The sequence below is a fragment of the Chlamydotis macqueenii genome, chromosome 7, assembly GCF_036417535.1.
Source record: "Chlamydotis macqueenii isolate bChlMac1 chromosome 7, bChlMac1.mat, whole genome shotgun sequence".
Classification (NCBI taxonomy): Eukaryota; Metazoa; Chordata; class Aves; order Otidiformes; family Otididae; genus Chlamydotis; species Chlamydotis macqueenii.
Window position 1 is genome coordinate 10,269,613 of NC_141562.1, and position 19,388 is coordinate 10,289,000.

A 19,388-nucleotide genomic window follows, 5' to 3' on the forward strand; every position below is an offset into this window, starting at 1 on the left:
TTCAACCAAAGAGCTTAGCAAGACTCAGACTGAAAACAGGACAAGCACAGGTGAGTGCTACTGACAGTTTTAAGACCTAAGCCCAGAAACCTGGCAATACAGCCAGATACTGCAAGTAACACAAAACGTATGGAGGTGAGCTCTGTGCTAAGTTGATGACTGAACACAGACAATAAAACGGTGACAAAACCAGAGACTTCACAAGGGATTACACAACAAAGTATGCACAGAATTTTCACAAATGCATACCACCATCTTTAGGCATCTAAAGTTTACAATTCAACTGTAAATATAAAGTTCACAATTCAATTATAACACTGCAGTTATAGTACACTATTCTGTTTTTGTCCTGTTTTTATCCAAAGATAGTATGATGTCCCAGTGTCAAGAAAGCCCTCACTACAATTAAGATAGATATCCATAAATTAAAATTGGTTAATGCTTTAATATTGATTCTTAATATAATAATGGATTAATGTTTTAATAAGAAGAGGTGACAAAACAGTATATATCACAGTGGATTCTTAAGACAAATCTCCATTAGAAAATTGTGGAATCCATCAATAGTAGAAGTACTTAACTGTAACCAGGTCTGCTCACAAGAAAATCGAGAGAAGCTGAAGCAGACCACCAGACACCGTAACCTTTACTACTATGAAGAAATCACAAAAGCACTCTTTTCTGAACTACAAAACATACAGCACACCCCTTTACAGAGGCAAGGAAATACTTTTTTCCCTTCTTCCCCTCTCATACTTAATATCAGATTAGAAAAATAGCTGTACTGCTGTATACTGCTTTTGACTCAAAACACCTAAGATGCATTTTCCTGTAACTTCGTACAAATACACATCTCTCTCCCTATGAGCTTAGAAAAACTGGAAACAAAGATGAAAGTCTGTTCTTCTCCCACCCCCAATCATCAGAAAGTAACCTCAAGGCAAGAAGGCCTCCTAAGACCAAAAGATACTGCAGTTCTTGCTGTGGCAAAAAAAAGCCCAAACTCTCCCTGGAAGGCAGCTGTAAAAGGTTAAACATACATATTTAATTCAGCAGGAGAAAGATACTCTGGAATTTTCCCACAATAACAGCTCAAGAAATATAGCTACATTCTTCCAAGACAGAAGCAGAACTGATGGAGTCAAGCATGCATGATTATTCTTTGAATATTCACCTAATTCAAAGCGAGGAGCATCTCACAAACTTTATTATGCAAATAGGATTATCCCGATTCCCCACTCAGCCATTTAAGTGAAAATACCAGAAACAGCCCAATCAGAATCAAGGACAGCAAAAATAAAGACAAGAACATGTCTTTCTCCGATTCCTAGTTCTCATTTTCTTCCTCTTCTTCCCAGTGATGTCAGGCTGACAGACAGAAGGAAATATACATTCACCCCATAGTCTTCCATACAAGTAAATACAAAAAAATCAAGTGTTTATTGGAAGTCTGCATGAAGGCACAGATGAGCTTGATTACAGACACATTGTAACAATTACAAATATATGTAAACACCTTCAGATATACAACAAAGCAATAATACAGCTAATACAGGAATAAAATGTAACCCGCTAAAAAAAAACCTTCTTTGTATCTGAGGTTCTTCCAATGATAAGATCTGATTCACACCAACACAGTGTAATGCTTTTAAAGTCATCACTTGGATTCATGCTCAACAAAACTGCACTTTGACCATTGTTGTTAACCAGTGGATTTATAAATTTGATCCAAATTTGAACAGGCTTCCTTCACTAGGATTAGGAAGACACAGGAATAACCAGCTAGACACCCAACCAATCTATTATGAGGCTTCGCAGAGTCTCTAAATACACAGAAGCAATCACCAAGGTACTGAAGTTAAATATAAGCTTCAGAAAAGCTCAAGGATGCTTGTTCAATTTTTACTTGCATTTGAGGAAACTGCTGTATTTCTGCAGGAAAGGAACAGTCTACAGCTGTCAGGTGATATTTTTTCTTCCTCCACAGGAGGCTTAGATTTCATCTGAAACACCTGCCAAAACAAAAGTCAGCAATCACAAACTAAAGTGCCTTGGACAGCTTAGGTTTTACCACTAGAATAAAACACCTTTGTTTACAGATACAGTATTAATTTATATCATGAGAAAACCTGCCTTTGCACATAGAAGACTACTTCCAATATTCCTGTGGAAAGGGGAATCGCTTCTTGTGGTGGGTTTTTGTTTTTTTTTTTAATACCAATGCCAGGAACTTAAAGAATTGCAACATAGCTCTTTTCAAAAGGAACCACACAGAAAAAAAAATGGCAGTTTTACTTCAGGCAATTCCCAGGCCTAGCCAAAGAGTACTCTGAGCAGCAATTTACTACAGGGACACACAGTTTTCTCAAAGTCAACCCTCAACCATCTGTCCTAACTCCCCACTCCACCTCTACAAAAGCTTTATAACCTCCGGAGCCCAGTTCCAGTGAGGAAAGACTCCCATCCAGGTAACACATGCAGAACAAAAGCTAGCACAGCTACAACATTTCTCCTGACCCCACGGCCACATCATCCCAACCTAAAGATGAGGTAGTACTTTTCTTTGGAGCCTAACTAGTTGAATAGGAACAAGCACTATTCTCCTTAATGTAGCAGCTCTCTGTTAATGCAGCACTAAACTCCATAGTTTTATCTCCTCTTCAGGGCACGCTACTAACACAAAAACAGCAACAGCTGCTTAAAAAAAAAAAAAAAAAAACCAAAAAACCCTGATGATACAAGCACACACTCCCACTTGAACTATGACTGCATCGTAAAGGCCACAGTCTGGCATATTCAGTGACTTCCTCCAGTCCACAAAGTGGCAAAGGGTCTTAACCTCTATTTGTACTGGGACTAGTGGTTATTACCCAAAAGGAACATGAAGGATATCCTGAGTACTTACTACAGTCAGATGTGGAATTTAAAAAAATTTGAAAGATTAAGAACTCTAGTCCGAATCTGAGAAGGGCTGGGAGAGAAATTCAACTCCTCAGGGAACCGAGGAAACCAGATTGTCTCTATGCATACAGTCCATTTGGTAATTAGGGGCTCTGTTTTCTCTCTCTTCAAGAGGACAGATCTTTCCTCTCAAGGAGGCTGTTGTAACATATGCATGTATTATAATTTTATAGCTTACACTCATAAACCTTCAGGTTTCTTATGAGATGCCTTGAACTGGAGAAATATGCTCTTTATAGTCCATGCTCTGTAGACTCCCAAGGATCAAAAAGAAATAGACTGCCATGACTGAAACAAAAAGGAAACATCAAGAAGAGTTGAATGGTATTAGAACTCATACTGCTTGTAAAACTAAGCACTAGGATTAGAAAAAGCACTACAAGACTTAAACAAAGTCCCTGGATGCATCCTCTTCATAAGCAATAATCAATATTGAGGATGAGAGACTGCATTCTTTGATTGACAAAGTATTCAAGGCTCGTTTATTTGTCTCCATGATCAGTTTCCATTTATTTAACAAAACACAGAGAATCTATATTGTCTCATGTCAGCAGTGCAACTCGCACAGATCTCAGGAAGCTTTTTTTGTTTTCATTGCTTCCAAGACTGCATTTTTCATTCAGCTGAAGTACACAGAGATTCCACTCAGGCAGATCAATTCCTGAACACAAACATTTTAACAGGAAAATAATCCTGTTCTGTTCAGCTCCAGTACAGCTATTGCCAACAGAAAAGCACTGGCACTTTCTTGAAAAACTCTTGATAGTCCTTTTCTGCCCTTGGAAATATGCTCTCAGAAGAGTACATGTAATTAAAACAATCTTATCTGGCTGTTAGCTGGAAGAATATCTCCGAACAGTTCCATCTCTTCTTCCAAAGAACTTCTCTGGAACAAATCGTGGATAAAATAAACTCTTAAATGCTGTACAGAGTATCAGCTGCATTCCAGTGTCCAAGCCAGATCCTTTGAGACAAATATAAAAAGAAAGCTGCTTGATTGTCAGGGAGGAAAACACTGTGGAAACAGCTAAAAGATTGATTTTTTTTTTTTTTAAACCTTTAGCTGTAAAGGGGTACACTCACAAAATGCTCATCACAGCTAAAAATTGCTTCTGTGGCCTTACACAACTAGTGATGATGCAGTGTGTGACTGACAGGCATTAGTAATGAAAAGGACAACAGAAACTCACCCAGGTGCTTCTGAGATAAAGAAGTCTAAGCCCTCATAGTAAGCTGGACCTCACTGTCAGGTGAGTTTCTCCAGTCTACAGGAGATCTGATACAGTCATAGCTGCAGAATCATAATTCATGACTATAATTCACAAGGAAAACTGAAAATCCATTTACATTTATTAGGAGATGGTTGTGCACAATTTCTCATCTTATTCAAAAAGTCTACAAATAGTAGAGTTTAACACTTCTGATTGCAAGCAAATATTTGTTCAACGTTCTTAGTTAGGAAAAGGCCTATTTAGTGCCTTGTTACACTTTAAAGATTTAGTATACATTTGTCAGTTCTTTACTTTCCTCTGGTAACAGTCCCACTGCAATAGTAAAGAGAGTTCACTAAGACACTTTATAACAGCAACTGAACTTGGGTTACACAAACTCAGTTTTGGAATATGCTTAAAATGTGAATTATTCTAGGCAATTTTCCATCTTAAGATCTTAAAACAACACTGTCAAAGGCTTTCCCCCCCCGCCCCTGCATTTATACTACCACCACTACGAGCTCGCACTCTGTAGAGCCATATGTCCAAGAATCTCAAAGCACTTCAGGAAGTAGGGCAGCATTTCAAATAGCGGTATACTTGAGCTGGATTCCTACTTATAAAAGAACATATTTTTTCCTTTGTCTTATGTTTACAAAAGGACAAGTGTCAAGCTAAACTAATCCTATCTTGACCTCAGTCCCACCTCTGACTGCCTGTAATTTTCTCACACACAGTCCTACCACTGACTCAGGAGCTCTGTTCAATTACAATGCTCACAGCTGAGTTTCCCCTACAGACAGCTGAGTATCTGCTATAGCGAATTTTTTTCAGATGGAAGCACTGGTCAAATCTTAGGTGTGCCACAATCTTGAGAATCATTTGATTGGAGAGTCACTACCATAACTAATGTAATTTGATAATGCACTTAATCCCATATTTGTTTAAAAACTGTAATAGACAATATATGCATTTTTCTAAATTCTCTCAGAGCTGAAACTACATAGCTACAGTGAAGAAATTCTAGTTTTGCCTTAAGCAGAACCTTTTACAACATTATTTTAACTTACTATTTTGATTTAGAGCATTAATTTTATAAAGATTTTCAGTTTGCAATTCTTACTGAATAGGTGAGTGGCAAACATGAAAATATACGTACAAGTGTTAGCATACTACCAGAATGCTGTACTTCCTTCTTAAAAATGTCCTTAATAAAGCATTAGGCATGTCAAACAAACTTTTGTAAACAAAAGATAAATTACTCATGTTCTGCTCTGATTATAGCCAGACACATATTCTCATAAAATAAACATTCTCTTGTCATTTTCCATGGCCCACATATCCATATATATGAGGTAAACCACTTAAAATCATCAATAATATATAAACCTCAGTACTCAACAGGAACCTTAGAAAAAAATGTAACTGAGTAAGATGTCAATATCAAGAAGTGACACTTTGTTCCACTGCAAAGTGAAACCAATTTATTTGTGCTAAATGAATGGGAGAATGTATTCAGAATACATTTCTTTATACATTGTACCGGCTTAGGCTGCTAAATAAGCATTCATTAGTGCCACGTTGTGCTACTTTCTTGTACTCTGTTTCTACCAAGCAATACAACATCTTGGCTGTTGGGCCAGTGCATTCCTATATGCTCATCTTGTATCTTATTTTCTAACAGACTTTTGAACATTTAGAATACCTGTTCAAACTTTGCTTCAGGGGAATCGCAATTAATATATTTTAACAAGAAAAAAGTTATCATCAGCCGTTCTCTACAATCACATTGCCTTCTGCAGGAAAAAAAAAATTAAAAAAATCAAAGAGCATACTTTATCAGCTATCAGTAACCTGTGGCCAGGACCACAGTTACCGAAGCTAACTGTGATGGATCACAGTATGGGCAGTTTACAGGTTAATGTAAACGTCAAGTGAAATCATCAGATCTTAAGGTCCACAAATTGTACATTCCACAGACTCCAATAAGCCAGTTCCCTCACTGTAAAATTCAGACTGTACCATACGTTTGAGGTGCTTTTAAACAGGAGAAGTATGGTTGTGTCCTGTGTGCTGAATTAAGCTTATTTACCACGTAATACAATAGAGTATGTGTCTTGGGCACTGATTAGGGTGTCTGACTCACTTTTGCACTAGAAGCTGTTATTTCAAATGACTGAAATGTAGTGCTGATTTTCCATAAGCTTGGTAAACACTGTAATAGTTCAGAATTTATCATATAGCCCATCATGCCTTTAATTTTCTGCAAATTGTCATGAAAAAATATAAAAAGGTATCCCTTTAATTTTACAAACCTAAAAGCCAGGAAAATGAAGCTTTGGAGCCAAGCAAAACGACATAATGCCGTATTACCAAACAGAGTAGCAAATGTTCCAGCCAGAGAATGGACATACATGTAGTTCAAGTAAACACTGATGGAAAACTTTGTTAAGTTAGTGTTGTAGACCCACAACACTGGCTGCATTTTATACAAACGTTTACAACACAATTAACAGTGAAGCCTATATAACCTCAGTGCAAATAAGTCAAATCCAAATATGCCAAGTAAGCCTTTGGCTTTTAGTAAACTGCTCCATGTTATGAGTCCACTTCTGACATACAGACTGCTGAGCACATGCACTAAGGCTGAGAGGAGGGATGCACTGAATGTTGAAAAGTGGCTGACTGCGATGCTGCGGATTGGACCGTAGGTTGCACAGGTGGTGGAGGTGGTGGCGGAGGTGGCTGCACTGGGGTCTGCGTGTTTGGAGAAGGAGGAGGAGTGGGACGTTTAAATTTGTCAGGGCTGTTACTTCTTCGTGGTGAAGGCCTCTGCAGAACAAATATTGAAATTAGGTTTAACACACTCCTGAATAATGTTACATGCAAGTCCTCTAAACAATTTCTTGAGCTTCTCAAAGGAAAAAAAAAAAACAGCACAAAAAAAATCTGAACAATTAAGTGGCAAGAATCCATCCATTTCAAAACATAGCAAGAATCACAATCAACTTTTACATAAAATAAACGTTACTCTGAAACGGAGCAGCAAAGGAAAGGGGAAGTACTTTTGAGATCAAACAGAACACAGATTCTTTCCTGTCAGCTTGCAGGAAATGAACACGACACGTATGTCCTGAAGACATGCTTACCTACGATGACCAGCAACCTAAAAAGTAATGTGAGACACTGCAGAGACAGCACCTCCCAGCTGTGCTTGCCCAACCGGGAGGTGCTGATGAACCTTTAACTTTATGCTGCTGGCATATGAAGTCCCACTACGTTGTACCTGAGTGTGGGTGGAAATGCTTTGAATGCCAGAGAGCCTGCCCAGAATCTCTAGCTTTCTGAAAGTCTCTCAGCCTGCACACTAGAGCAAGACCAAAGCAAAATACAAGTTCTTTGGAGAAAAAAAAAAAAAAAAAAAAAGAAAAAGAAAAAAAAAGTTATAACCCTTTGAGCTGTAGGAGTGAAGCAGTTGTTAGAGAGCTCCCCACAATAGAAACCACAGATTTTCAACAACTTGCACACTTAAACAGAAAGATTTAAAACTTGCTTTATCTTTACGAACCAGTGTGTGTGGGAATCTTCTTTAATGTCAGCAATGTAAAAATATAAATTACACTGCACAACACTAACTTTTGCACTTTTGAAACCAAAATGCTCACTACTTACCAATCCAGCTAGCACTAATCAAGAACCTCATGGTATGACACACCACCCACCCACAATTAATAATCAATCACAGGTGATCGACTCTGGGGAGAAGCATGATTACAGTGCTATACGAAATGTACTACAGGTCAAACCAATTTATTCTGCATTGGAGTACAAAAATGAAGACTCAAGAATCAAACTGCAGTTTAGTCAAGTAATGTATATTGTATCTATTTTTCTGCACAACTATGTACAACAGAGTAATGTTCTATGCGAAAAGCCAAGAGATTCTTGATAACTGACTGATGTCTCAAACACTTAAAATCATTTATTGCATTTGCATACATCTAATAATATGAAGGCACCTGGTTTCAGTATAAAGACAAAGCCAAGAGGTACTTATCAACACCTTTCTCAAAACAATCAGTATCTTGCCCTCAAGATGAATCTTTTTTCATAGTAACTCAATGTGACATCAATTAATTTACAGTTTCAGAAAGAGCAGTATTTCACAGAGACTGAACAAGTTCCTTGTAAAACTTATTTATAAAATTAGGTTCCAGGTTTTCTGGAAGCATAAAAGATCTTCCTGTGACTAACTCATGTGACACACAGCAGTGGGCTGAACCCAGAGAAACATTCTACCCTCCTGCTGAGCTCCAGCTTCACTCCTGTTCTACCCATCATTGTAGCATTCCAATGGACCTTTGCTCAGAAATTAACCTTTGCACGCTCAGCTAAACGATTTTAGAAGCAACCGTATTTTAGCATTCTACTAAAAATTCTATTGAAACATGTTTTCACATCTGAGAATGACAAATATATGTAAAAACTCTGCAGGATATTTACATACCATCATACCTGTTGAGAAAAACCAAAATGGTCTTGACACAAGTTATTTTGCCAAACAGTTAATATTTAAGCTATGTTCACTCATTAAACTCCACAAATATTTAGAAGAAAAATGATTAAGTAGAAATGCATCAAACATTGCAGGTAAAAAGGAAATAAATCCAGTTGAAAGATATGAGAAATTGCCCTAAGAAATGTTTATATTAACTTTCTTCTTTGCCAATGAGAACAGAAAATAAGAGTTAACTGCCTGTTACAGTGACATGATGGTAGCATTGTGTGTCATCCTGAAGAAAACCTGAGCTTGGAGCAACCTCAGATGACTCATCCGTCAGATGGTGGAGACTAGGAGAAAAATGAAAGCAATGTTTTTACTTCCCGGGATAGGCTTAGTAGCTTAGAACATCACTTCTCACATCCTGCCTGCTGATCCATAAGATGATACCTATTACTGTCCTTAAGATGATAATACATCCTATTCTTTTGCAGAAAATAAAGTTCTCCAAAAAGAATCAGTTTCTGAGGGGTGAAGAGGAAAATCAGGGTTGAAGAAAGCAGCAATAGATATCTTGGAATAAGGAGACAAAAACAAACATTTACAGAAATATTTTTAAAAAAGCTTAAGGACAAGCAATCATAACTTTTAAAAACCAAACTGACATTTGTAACAAGTATTTATTATTTTAAATACTTACTGTAATACCATGGGATGGTCCCATATGTTGCACATGAAGGCCTGGGGAATTGTAGTAAGACATTCCAGCTCTAGTCAGTGAAGTTGGTGGTGTGAAACCAACCGTGTGACTTGCATATGACAGACCTAAAAATTGTTAAAACAAGCTCACATCAACATTCTTGTTTAAATTACAACTAAAATGTGAGATTTAAAAAAAATTTTTAGTTCTGAATCAATGATAGGTTAAGAAATGGCAACTGCCACCAGATTGGACATCTAAAAAAAATATCCATTGTACTGAAAAGTATGATGTAAAATTAATTTCTTCTCCTGTAGTAAACTACCATATGCTTCAAAACACACATTACACAGTGTTAAACATAACTTTTCACTTAACATAAATGGTGTAAGGCTTTCCTGGCAGCTTAGTTTTAGTTCACAAGTATTTCCATTCAGCCTTACATTTCTCCTTGGAGGAAATGGCTCCCTGAACAAAATACAGCCTGAAGAAGCAGAGAGCCTGTGCCTGGAGGAGCCACCTAGCACGGGGGCCCTACAAGTTTCCACAAAGAAACTGGATATAGGCGGCTCCTCCAAGACATACTAGGTCTGCAGCACCCAGGCTTCATCCTGTTTCGCCTCGGTGTTTATAGGCAGAGACCCAAAGATCTTTGGGGTTGTGAAGCTAAAACGCTCTGGGATTAGTTGCAGTTAGCAAGTTTAGTAGCAACTAAACTTTAAAATTGCGACTTGCTTTACCCTTATTAAGGGAAGTTTAATATTCAAAAGTGCAAATATGTAATTCTTCCACCTAAATTTTTCCTTTCTGTAACAACTAATTTATAAAAATGTGGAGTACCTGTATAGCTAACCAAGGTAAACAGAAACAGCATTTCCTCAGCTGTCTGGTATCAGACACCAGCAACTGCTCTGGAGAATTACAAGCTAAAAAAAATTTCTAAATTAAACTTCCATAATACCATACTGGATTTAACACTAACATACGCATCTTCAACGCTAAATCAATGCAAAACAGTGCCACTGCAGCTACAGCATGCACCAACACCCAGCTTTGTCCTTCACTGTATGTATCTATGTTTGGGCCTGCTATTCACGAGACATCTCGGGAGTAGGGGGAAACCAAACAAACCACCGACCAAAAAACCAAGCCACAGATCACTAATAGAGTCATAGAAGAAAACACACTCCCCTTGCTTCCTTCAATTCTGTTTCTGCTACTTTCCAATGTATATGTGGTGCAAATTATGAATTACTCCAATGGAATCACTGTCACTTTAGTTAAACAACGCATATTAACAAAATTAATCTGCTTTTTGACTACACCATCTAATTGTCTGTACAGCATGTGTTTTGTAAGCTTTTGTAAGCACAAGGACAGAAACAAGTCAACATTCAGGTAGATGGCAATGTGTTGCAACTCAGAGACAAGAGCCCAGAACAATAAAAAGAAAAAAAAAAACAAAACCACTTTAAGTCACCTTTGCAACATTACAATTTTGCACCGCTTTGGGATAAACCAGCTCCAAGAGGTTTACAAATGCAAGTCTGTGTAGTGCACATACATCCAAGGCAGCTCATCTCTGCAGCCCAAAAATCTCTATCTAGCCTAGCCGCAGAAGGAAAGCAGAAACCAGTTTATCTACACTGAAGACCAATTAGTAATTACAGTAACTAATCCCCAGCTGCCTAGGAGTAGCAATACTTCCACAATCTTTAAAGTTCTGTGCACTGTGCTAGAAATCTCAGCAGTATCTCAGCTTGGAAGAGTCCTCAAAAGCAGCCTCTCGAGCCACACAAACACAAAAGGCTCTGCAATTCGGAGCCAGAATCTGACCCACTAAACCTGACTGGCTATCCGTATGGAATTATAGCACTTCTACCTGGTTTCAAATTATGTTTCTACAAATTCAGGCACATCATTTCCCAAACTAAACATGCCAAGTCATACAATTACTCGATGCGAAATACAACTGTTGCAATCATTCTGTGCTGATACCTTTGTCAGTGTCCTACTGTACTACTTAAGATACAAAGTACTCAAAACTATTTGTTTTCATCCATCACTGCATTCATATATACCAGACAGCTGTACAAAATCCCCTGCTCATCTCATTAGTTCTCTAACAAACTACTGCTTCTATTCTTCTGAAGTCTGAAACTTTCCAACTGTGGATATTAATTTATCAGATGGGAAGGAGAGTAATGTAGTTGCCTGTGCAGAAGTGCTAGCTTGGAACATTTACTGTCCCAACATTACCAAAAACGTGAACTCTGTTAGAAAAGATCCTTTTGGCTGTGCTTTTAACTCTGCTTCAGATCATGTTTCAGCAACCCATCTGGAGGATATAATTCCCACTAGAATGAGGCACACTTGTATCAACTACCGATGGGAAGTAAAGTCCGAAGGGAACAAGGAATGCGCTTCAGTCCCACTGCAGGAACAAACCAACAGAGTACTCCTGCACTCCTCCACACATCAACATCTAAACTGAGTGCGTTTAAGTTATCAGATAATTTTCCTCACACATACTTCCAATCACAACCACTGTGTGTACTGCAGATAAGTGTGCAGTTGAATGTTGTATTACTGTGAAGGCTGCAAATTTATAATCACAAACATCCAAAGTAGTTACTCCAGAACAGTTAGCATGAATACACACCCAGTTACAGGGAAAGGATAAGAAAACACACATTCTTTTGTTCTTAACATTCAAAAAATATTGAAAGGCAAGTGATTTGGCCCATTTCAGAAGCCCCAAAGCCTCTCGAAATACTCTGTCCTAATGCTCCTCTCTAACACTGTAACATGGCTTATGGCCATAGCTAGTTTTCATACTCCTTTTGCAACACCTAGATGAAAACTATTTTGAGTGCTTCTGAAAAACTAAAGTCAATCATGAAAATTAAAGAGTTTAAAGACGTTTTATACGTTCTAGCAGACCTGTGTAATACAATATGTCAATCCCATCTTGCAGAATGTGTTGATATAGAGCACATCTAATTTGCCCGTACTGTAGGACTCTGTCTGACAGGTTCTAAAGGTGAACTTGGGAAAGCAGGGCATGCAGGATTCACTTCATTATGCACAAGTGAGTTTGTGATCTCCATATAACATCCCCAGGCAACAACTTATAATGAATATCCAAGCACAATTTTAAGGGATTTCAAGTTTCAGTCAATAAATGTGTTAGTTACACAAATACATTTTCTTTGACTTAAAAAAAAAAATATATATATATATTCAGTAATTAAAAATTCAGAAAAGGTTAGTTTGCATTTGTTACACAAAGTACTAGACACAGGAATTCTTAATTTTATAGTTATTGTTTTGTAACAGAAAATAGAAGTACAAAAGCCATTTCTCTACTAAGAGTAAGGGAAGTTGACTTTCTTCCAACTTGTTCAAGATTAGATTTCTATAAGGAGTTTTGACTCGGAGCACAATGGCAGCCTCATTACTAGTTCATCACCAAACTCTAGAAATCTGTTTGAACTACGCATCCTGTTGGGCAACTTCTATTGGGTAGGAAGGGAAAGAGATAGTAAGAGAGAAAAAGAGAGAGCAAAAAAGAAATAAAAGTTCACGATAACTACTTAACTGACCTTTAATATCTGTTCACAGTGTAAAACAGAACCGTCCGAAAACATGCTGCACTAGAAGACATCTAAGGCAAAAATATTTACAATGCAGTTTTTTCTCTAGACTTGCTTTGAAAGGTTACGGACCTAAATATCTTAATAGGGCATGTATTATGTGATGCATGCAATAATCTTAGAAACTGGATTAAATATTTACCAGGTGATATAGGTCTGCTAGAACTTGGTGAGGGTGTATAAGGGATAGGACTGGACACAGTGCGAGGTCTTAATCCTTGTGCAGACATCTCATTAAAATATCTAACAAAAAAAGGTAAAGAATAATTAGATTAAACCTTTTAAAATGTGTCATGTTTTAAATGTTTCACTGAGGTTTTTTTCAACTCCCGTAAGAATCACATTAGATTAATGAAGGACCAGTGACCTTTAGAAGTCATGACAGAAACTCTCTTCAATTGCTGAAGGCTCAGATACTGGCTTAACTTTCAACAGATACAGCTTTACTTATCTTAGTCATTTGCAGTTAAAACCATACAAGTTGCATATGATTAGAATAGCACATATTAAGGCCAGAGGTATAAATTATATCATCCAAGCTGACCTTTACTACAGTCTTGCACTTTAAACATTTCTACTTTGAACTCAATAGATTGTCCGGCTGGAGTGTATCTTCCAGAAAGGCATTCAAGCACTAGTCTGAAAACATGAAACGGGAGGGGAAAAAAAAAAATCATTAAAGTATTGATAATTTGTTCCAACAGCTGATCAGCCTCACAGTGAAAAACATGTCCTGTTTCCTACTTGAATACTTCTGGTCTCAGTGTTTAGCCATTTGCTTATTGTGTCTTTTGCCACTGGAACAGAGACACATTTTGGACTCGGGACTTTCTCCCACTAAAGATATTTCTAGGTTGTGTTGCAAGACACCTCCCACACTTCACTGTGATAAACTGAACAGATCAGAACCTCAAGCAAGACATTTCTCCCCACCTGTAATAATTTTAGTGGTATTTATTTGTACTTTACTCACTGAATATAGTGAAGCTTCTTTACAGCCATCAAGTGCTATATAAAGGGAGATAAAAATCATACCAGTTACTCCTACTTGCCACTTACTGTTTATATCTCGAAAGTAATTTTATGTATTTTTTTCACAGCACTAGGCTGGCAGCTTTCAGGTTGACTTGCTTATGCACTCTCCACCTAGATTTTCCAGTCATTGCCTAGATTAGAGGTTCCCCTGCTCACATGGTTGCAAACCAGTGCATCTGAGTTTATATTATTACATTTACCTGTGCTTCTTCACTGGACACAGCAAAGCAGCAGGCAAAATTAGCCATCTCACAGCCCTTTGACTCTTACTTGTCTCCCCTTCTACCACTGTGTTGTTCAGAAATTCTTGGTAGCTACATTTATTTCCAGATCACAAAAAAAACCAATACACAACGTGGAGCAGCACTAAAAATATTCCTATTTGATGGAACTCACTACTACTCGAGGTCTGTGAGCCAGTTCGTTCGCTATTCGAAACATGTTTTGATACTGCATCTTACAATGTTCAGCCAGAATACTCAGAGTTACTAAGCCCCAACACTGAACACAGGCAGCACACTGTAGTGATACCAAAGTTGGTTTACATTTGGGTAGATAAGGTAATAAAAGTAGCTGGAATAGGGAACAACAGAAAAATTAAGAAACTGGCAAGTCAAAGTTTAATTTAATATAAGTTTTATAAAATGCTATCAGTGGCAAGCTTAGTAAAATTGAACTGACTAAGCTACCTCTGTAAGACACAGTAACTTGTACTGCAGACAGTACACGTATTACAGCAAGGCAGCGATCTTCATGATTTAATCTTATTTTATTCTACATAAAGACAATTTTCTAAGTCATCCTAGTACCTGGATCAGGTGGTATGGAATAGCAGGACACTGTTAGTATGCTTCCTGGTTTCAGATATTTCCCTACGACTCCAGATAAAAGAGTGGAGGATTGAGAAGACAAAGCTATTGCTAGTAAGGAGGAAGAGGTTTTGGGAGAGCTGTGTATTTTGCATTCAGTAAAGCATCTTCATCTACCTCCATCTACAAAAAATTAAGTATCATCAGCTAACAGAATGCAACTGAAAAAAAATGGGTATCTGCTCCATCACCACCATCATTTTTAGACAGACAATGTGAGCTAACAGAAATTTACATTTTAAAATCATTACTGCATGTAGTTCTAAAATTATTTTGTCTACACAGTTCTCCTAAGACTAACCACTCTAACACCCGCTTCATCCTTCACTTTGTATTACCTACACTGCAAATACCTGTTTTGGAGTGATTCTGTCACGACTTTGTAGTTGCCAGAAAATTAACATGATGATGAAATTTCTTAGAAGTACAGAATACTTAATCAATTTTTCCTGCATTTTATTGATTACCACTACCTACAACAAGTTGACAAAAAATTAAGATATTCTACATTTTTTGATTATTACTGGTAATTAACATAGATTTAGATTTTGACTGTATTTCCATTACAATGTAAATGCTGACAGAAAAGATCAGGCTAATAAAATTAGCTTTGAACACCAGAATCCTGTGTTTCTAACAATTTAATTTACATTGCATTCACTACATCTTAATACCAGATACTGCTGCAATATATGTCAGTTGCCTAGTATCTAATTAAAATGACACCACCACCTTGAACTTTAAGGGTGCTCCTTGAAACAAAATATTTGGTATTTTGTTTCTGTAAACCATAGCTTATAACAAATATACTGACGACCCAAAAAGACATACCTCGGTATGAGAAGAATACATAGCACAAAGTAACTTTTTTTTTAAAGGACCACTAAAAATCTACAATAATGTAAAACAGTACAACAAAATAATGAGCATTTCATAAAAAATAAGAACGTTTTATTCAAAGTGTACTCAAAAACCTCTTTCAAGATAGAACTCTGTCATATGACTATGACGTGAGAAAACTCTAAAAGGCATCATATAAAACCATGAAAAACTCAAGACTATCTGTAAGGTCAGCACAAGCAATGCCGCTTGCAGTACAGTAAGAAAAAAAAAATTCAAGTGCTTTGGACATCAAGAACAACCCAACAGTTCTGGAAATGTTTACTCTCTCTAAGGCTTTACACAGTATCCCCTTGTATTTGGCTGAACATATTTTACTTTCTGCAAAGGACAAATTAGCCACAAGTAAGGACATTGTTCCTTGCAGTTACCAAGTTAGGGGCAAAACAAAAGGTACTATGATCGCATTACCTTGCATCTCAACTCCACAGCTATATTATTTATTACAATACATATTATCAAAACTATAAGCAATCTTTAGATAAAAATATTTTCTTTCTCAATGTTAAAACTAGTGCAATTTCTACACAAGTTTTATATAATTCTACTGAAGATATTTCCAGGATCATGCTGAAATCTGACACATATTAAACCAATCTTCAGGTTATTTCTACAAATACTTATTCTGTAATATTGAAAAAGCAGTAAGAGTATTGATTAATAAGCTCAATGCCAACATATCTGGATGGTAGAAAACACAAACCTTTCATCATCCATTTCTAAGCTGGATTCACTTTCTGACAGTTGCCTGCAGAGCGCTTCCCTACGTTCCATTTCCCTCTGTAATTTTCTTTGAAGTCTCAAGTTTTCTTCTCTCATATGCCGCTCCTCTTCTAAATATTGTGCCATCTTCTCTGAATCTGAAATTCAGAATTTTGTTAAAATTTTATTAAAATTCAACTTCACAGACAAGCAAACATGTTGTGCCTAATTATACTCCAGTACTTCAAAAATGAGTGTGTAGAAAACGCTCAGGTGGGATCACTCAAAATTCTCATCTCAAAGTCATTAGTTCAAAGACTAATTCAGAACAGTAGCTACTAAAACAAATTATTAGTTGACAGCAATTTTAAGTATTTACTGAAATGAATTTTAAAATAAAGGAAAAACTAACGAAGAAATTAATAAAACCAAAATTAAAGACTACAATGATTCCTACTCCATTAAAATAATGCTATTCCATGTTTACAAACACTTTACTGCAACACAGAAAAATTATTTTAAAGGTATAGTTCTGTTTGGAGGGAGGAAGCACAAAACAAGTTCTGAAACCCAAACCATTCAAACTTGTATTAAATTGCTACCCTATAAGCATTCTATAGCATTCTCTCAATTACACACTTTATCACAGAGATGGGTCAGCAGAACATGTACCAATATTAAAAGCCACCAAGTGGGCTCCTCTCACAAAGGGCAATTCAAGTTTGCAATTCTAAATCAAGTTCAGCAAAAATCACTTAAATGGTCCAGTATCACAGGCTATTTAAAGTGATAAAATCAAATTATGGAAAGCTACAAAGTATTTTTTACAGATTATTTGAATAAAAAGGAACCGGTTATGAAGATGTATGACACAATGTATTCTGTAAGGTTTTCTAATATGTGATCAAGTTTACAGTTAATTCCTTGATATAAAAAAAAAAATAAAAATACAATCCATCATGCTTTGTGATCACTTCTTTATGCAGCACCCTTCAGTCAGAAAACAGGCTGAGAGAAGTGGGGCTGTTCAGCCTGGAGAAGAGGAGGCTCCAGAGAGACCAGATTGTGGCCTTCCAGTACCTAAAGGGGGCCTACAGGAAAGATAGGGAGAGACTGTTCAGCAGGGCCTGTTATGATAGGACAAGGAGTAATGGCTTTAAAATAGAGGGAGGCAGATTCAGATTAGACATTAGGAAAAATTTTTTTACAGGGAGGGCAGTGAAACACTGGCACAGGTTGCCCAGAGAGGTGGGAGATGCCCCATCCCAGGAAACGTTCAAGGCCAGGCTGGATGGGGCTCTGAGCAACCTGATCTGGTTGGAGATGTCCCTGCTCCTTGCAGGGGGGTTGGACTGGATGGCCTTTAAAGGTCCGTTCCCACCCAAACTATTTATGATTCCTTGAATTTAATATTCCTGTTTTAGAAGGCTGTTTCCAAACTATCAACAATATGTGATTTCTCTTTCTTCTGTGGAAATACTACTTCTAAACGTAACAGTATCCCTTATTTAAAACTATTATTATATCAAAACAGTTCCTAGATGGAAAGTAAGTGCTTCAGGAACACAAAATGTAACACCAGTATCAGAATTTAGTAAGTAGATTTTATTAAGTATTTATGAATAATACTAGAGGTTCTCTAACGACCACATACTGCAAACACCAAACTGGAAACTGCATTTCAGTTTAATCTTCTCCTTGCAGGCTAGCACATCCAGCATTTCTATCAGCATTGCTGCTATTCATCATGCAGTTTAATCTATTCACAAAGGGAAAGAGTACTTTTAAACTTAGATCTCATTTTCAATGAGAATTTGACTTTAAACGCTTCTAAATTTTTACTCTAAATCACAATAATTAAAAAAGAAACCACTTAAAAATAATAAAGAATACTCGAGATGAAATTAATTAGGCTAGATTTGTACAAAGAGTACTTTAAATCTAAGGCCTTGCTCTCGTTCTCAAGTTCAGTAAGTGAAGGCTGCAGTGCAGAATTGGCAAGTACAAAGTTTAGCAGTCCTTATCTGCCTTTAACTGACACAAATTATTAATACCACAAACTCACGCACAAGGCTTCTGCACAAGAGCACTCTCCCATCATCTCTGTCTTTAAGGAAGGCTGCTGGCTCTGGCAAGCTACTTCTCTGAACAGGGGTTGAAATATTTCAGTTAGCCTGTCAAGACTAGCACTAGAGGGGAAGGGGGAGAATATTGCCTGTTTCCCACTCACTTAATTTTTTTCTGTCTATACGGTTAAGTACTCACCTATCAATTGAAATATAATGCTACTGACTAGGAACTGCACTATCAAAAAGGGCAGAACTGATGAACCTTGGATAGAAATTTTGGATTTAGAATGAAGGAATGAAAGATTGTCATTGCAAAGATCATAGGTAGGGGCAAGTAATATTCCTGCCAGAGAGACCGCGCGCTCAGAGCCATAGCCCCTTCTCTTGACAGGCAGGGCAAAAAGCAGGCTTTCCACTTCTGGTCAAGGGTCTGTGACACTTTTGACAACAAACACACAGACTCCTGCACAACTATCTATTCTGTCCGCCTTCAAAGCTATCTTACATAGGTAAGAACAAAACAAGATTACTTCTTCTGCTGTCTTTTGAAGTCAAATAGTTGCCTGAACAATTAGTCTAGCTACTAACAATTATTTAAAGGTAGTTGCAATTTTTAACAAGTTAAATTCTTATATACAGCTAAACTTTATTTTGCTAGCTATTAATTCTTTTGAATAATTCTTAATTTATAACAAGACTCTTACAAAGTAGACCATAACACGTTTTGAAGAATCCATATGTTAAAATACTGCTAAGTCTCTGAAAAAAAGAAAAAAAGATAGAA

The 19,388-nt window shown here is 37.0% G+C and overlaps 1 protein-coding gene across 1 annotated transcript in view; it reads right to left on the reverse strand.

Annotated features, from left to right (window-relative positions):
- Positions 1-4,293: 4,293 nt before the first annotated feature.
- Positions 4,294-19,388, reverse strand: part of CCDC6 (coiled-coil domain containing 6) — a 50,840-nt gene continuing 35,745 nt past the window's right edge. Inside the window, exons 6-9 of the mRNA XM_086752836.1 lie at positions 16,537-16,693; positions 13,172-13,272; positions 9,374-9,498; positions 4,294-7,004 (exon numbers count right to left, since the gene is read on the reverse strand). Of these exons, the coding sequence (XP_086608962.1) occupies positions 6,813-7,004; positions 9,374-9,498; positions 13,172-13,272; positions 16,537-16,693 (575 nt within the window). The 3' untranslated portion in view covers positions 4,294-6,812. The remainder of the gene's footprint in view (positions 7,005-9,373; positions 9,499-13,171; positions 13,273-16,536; positions 16,694-19,388) is intronic.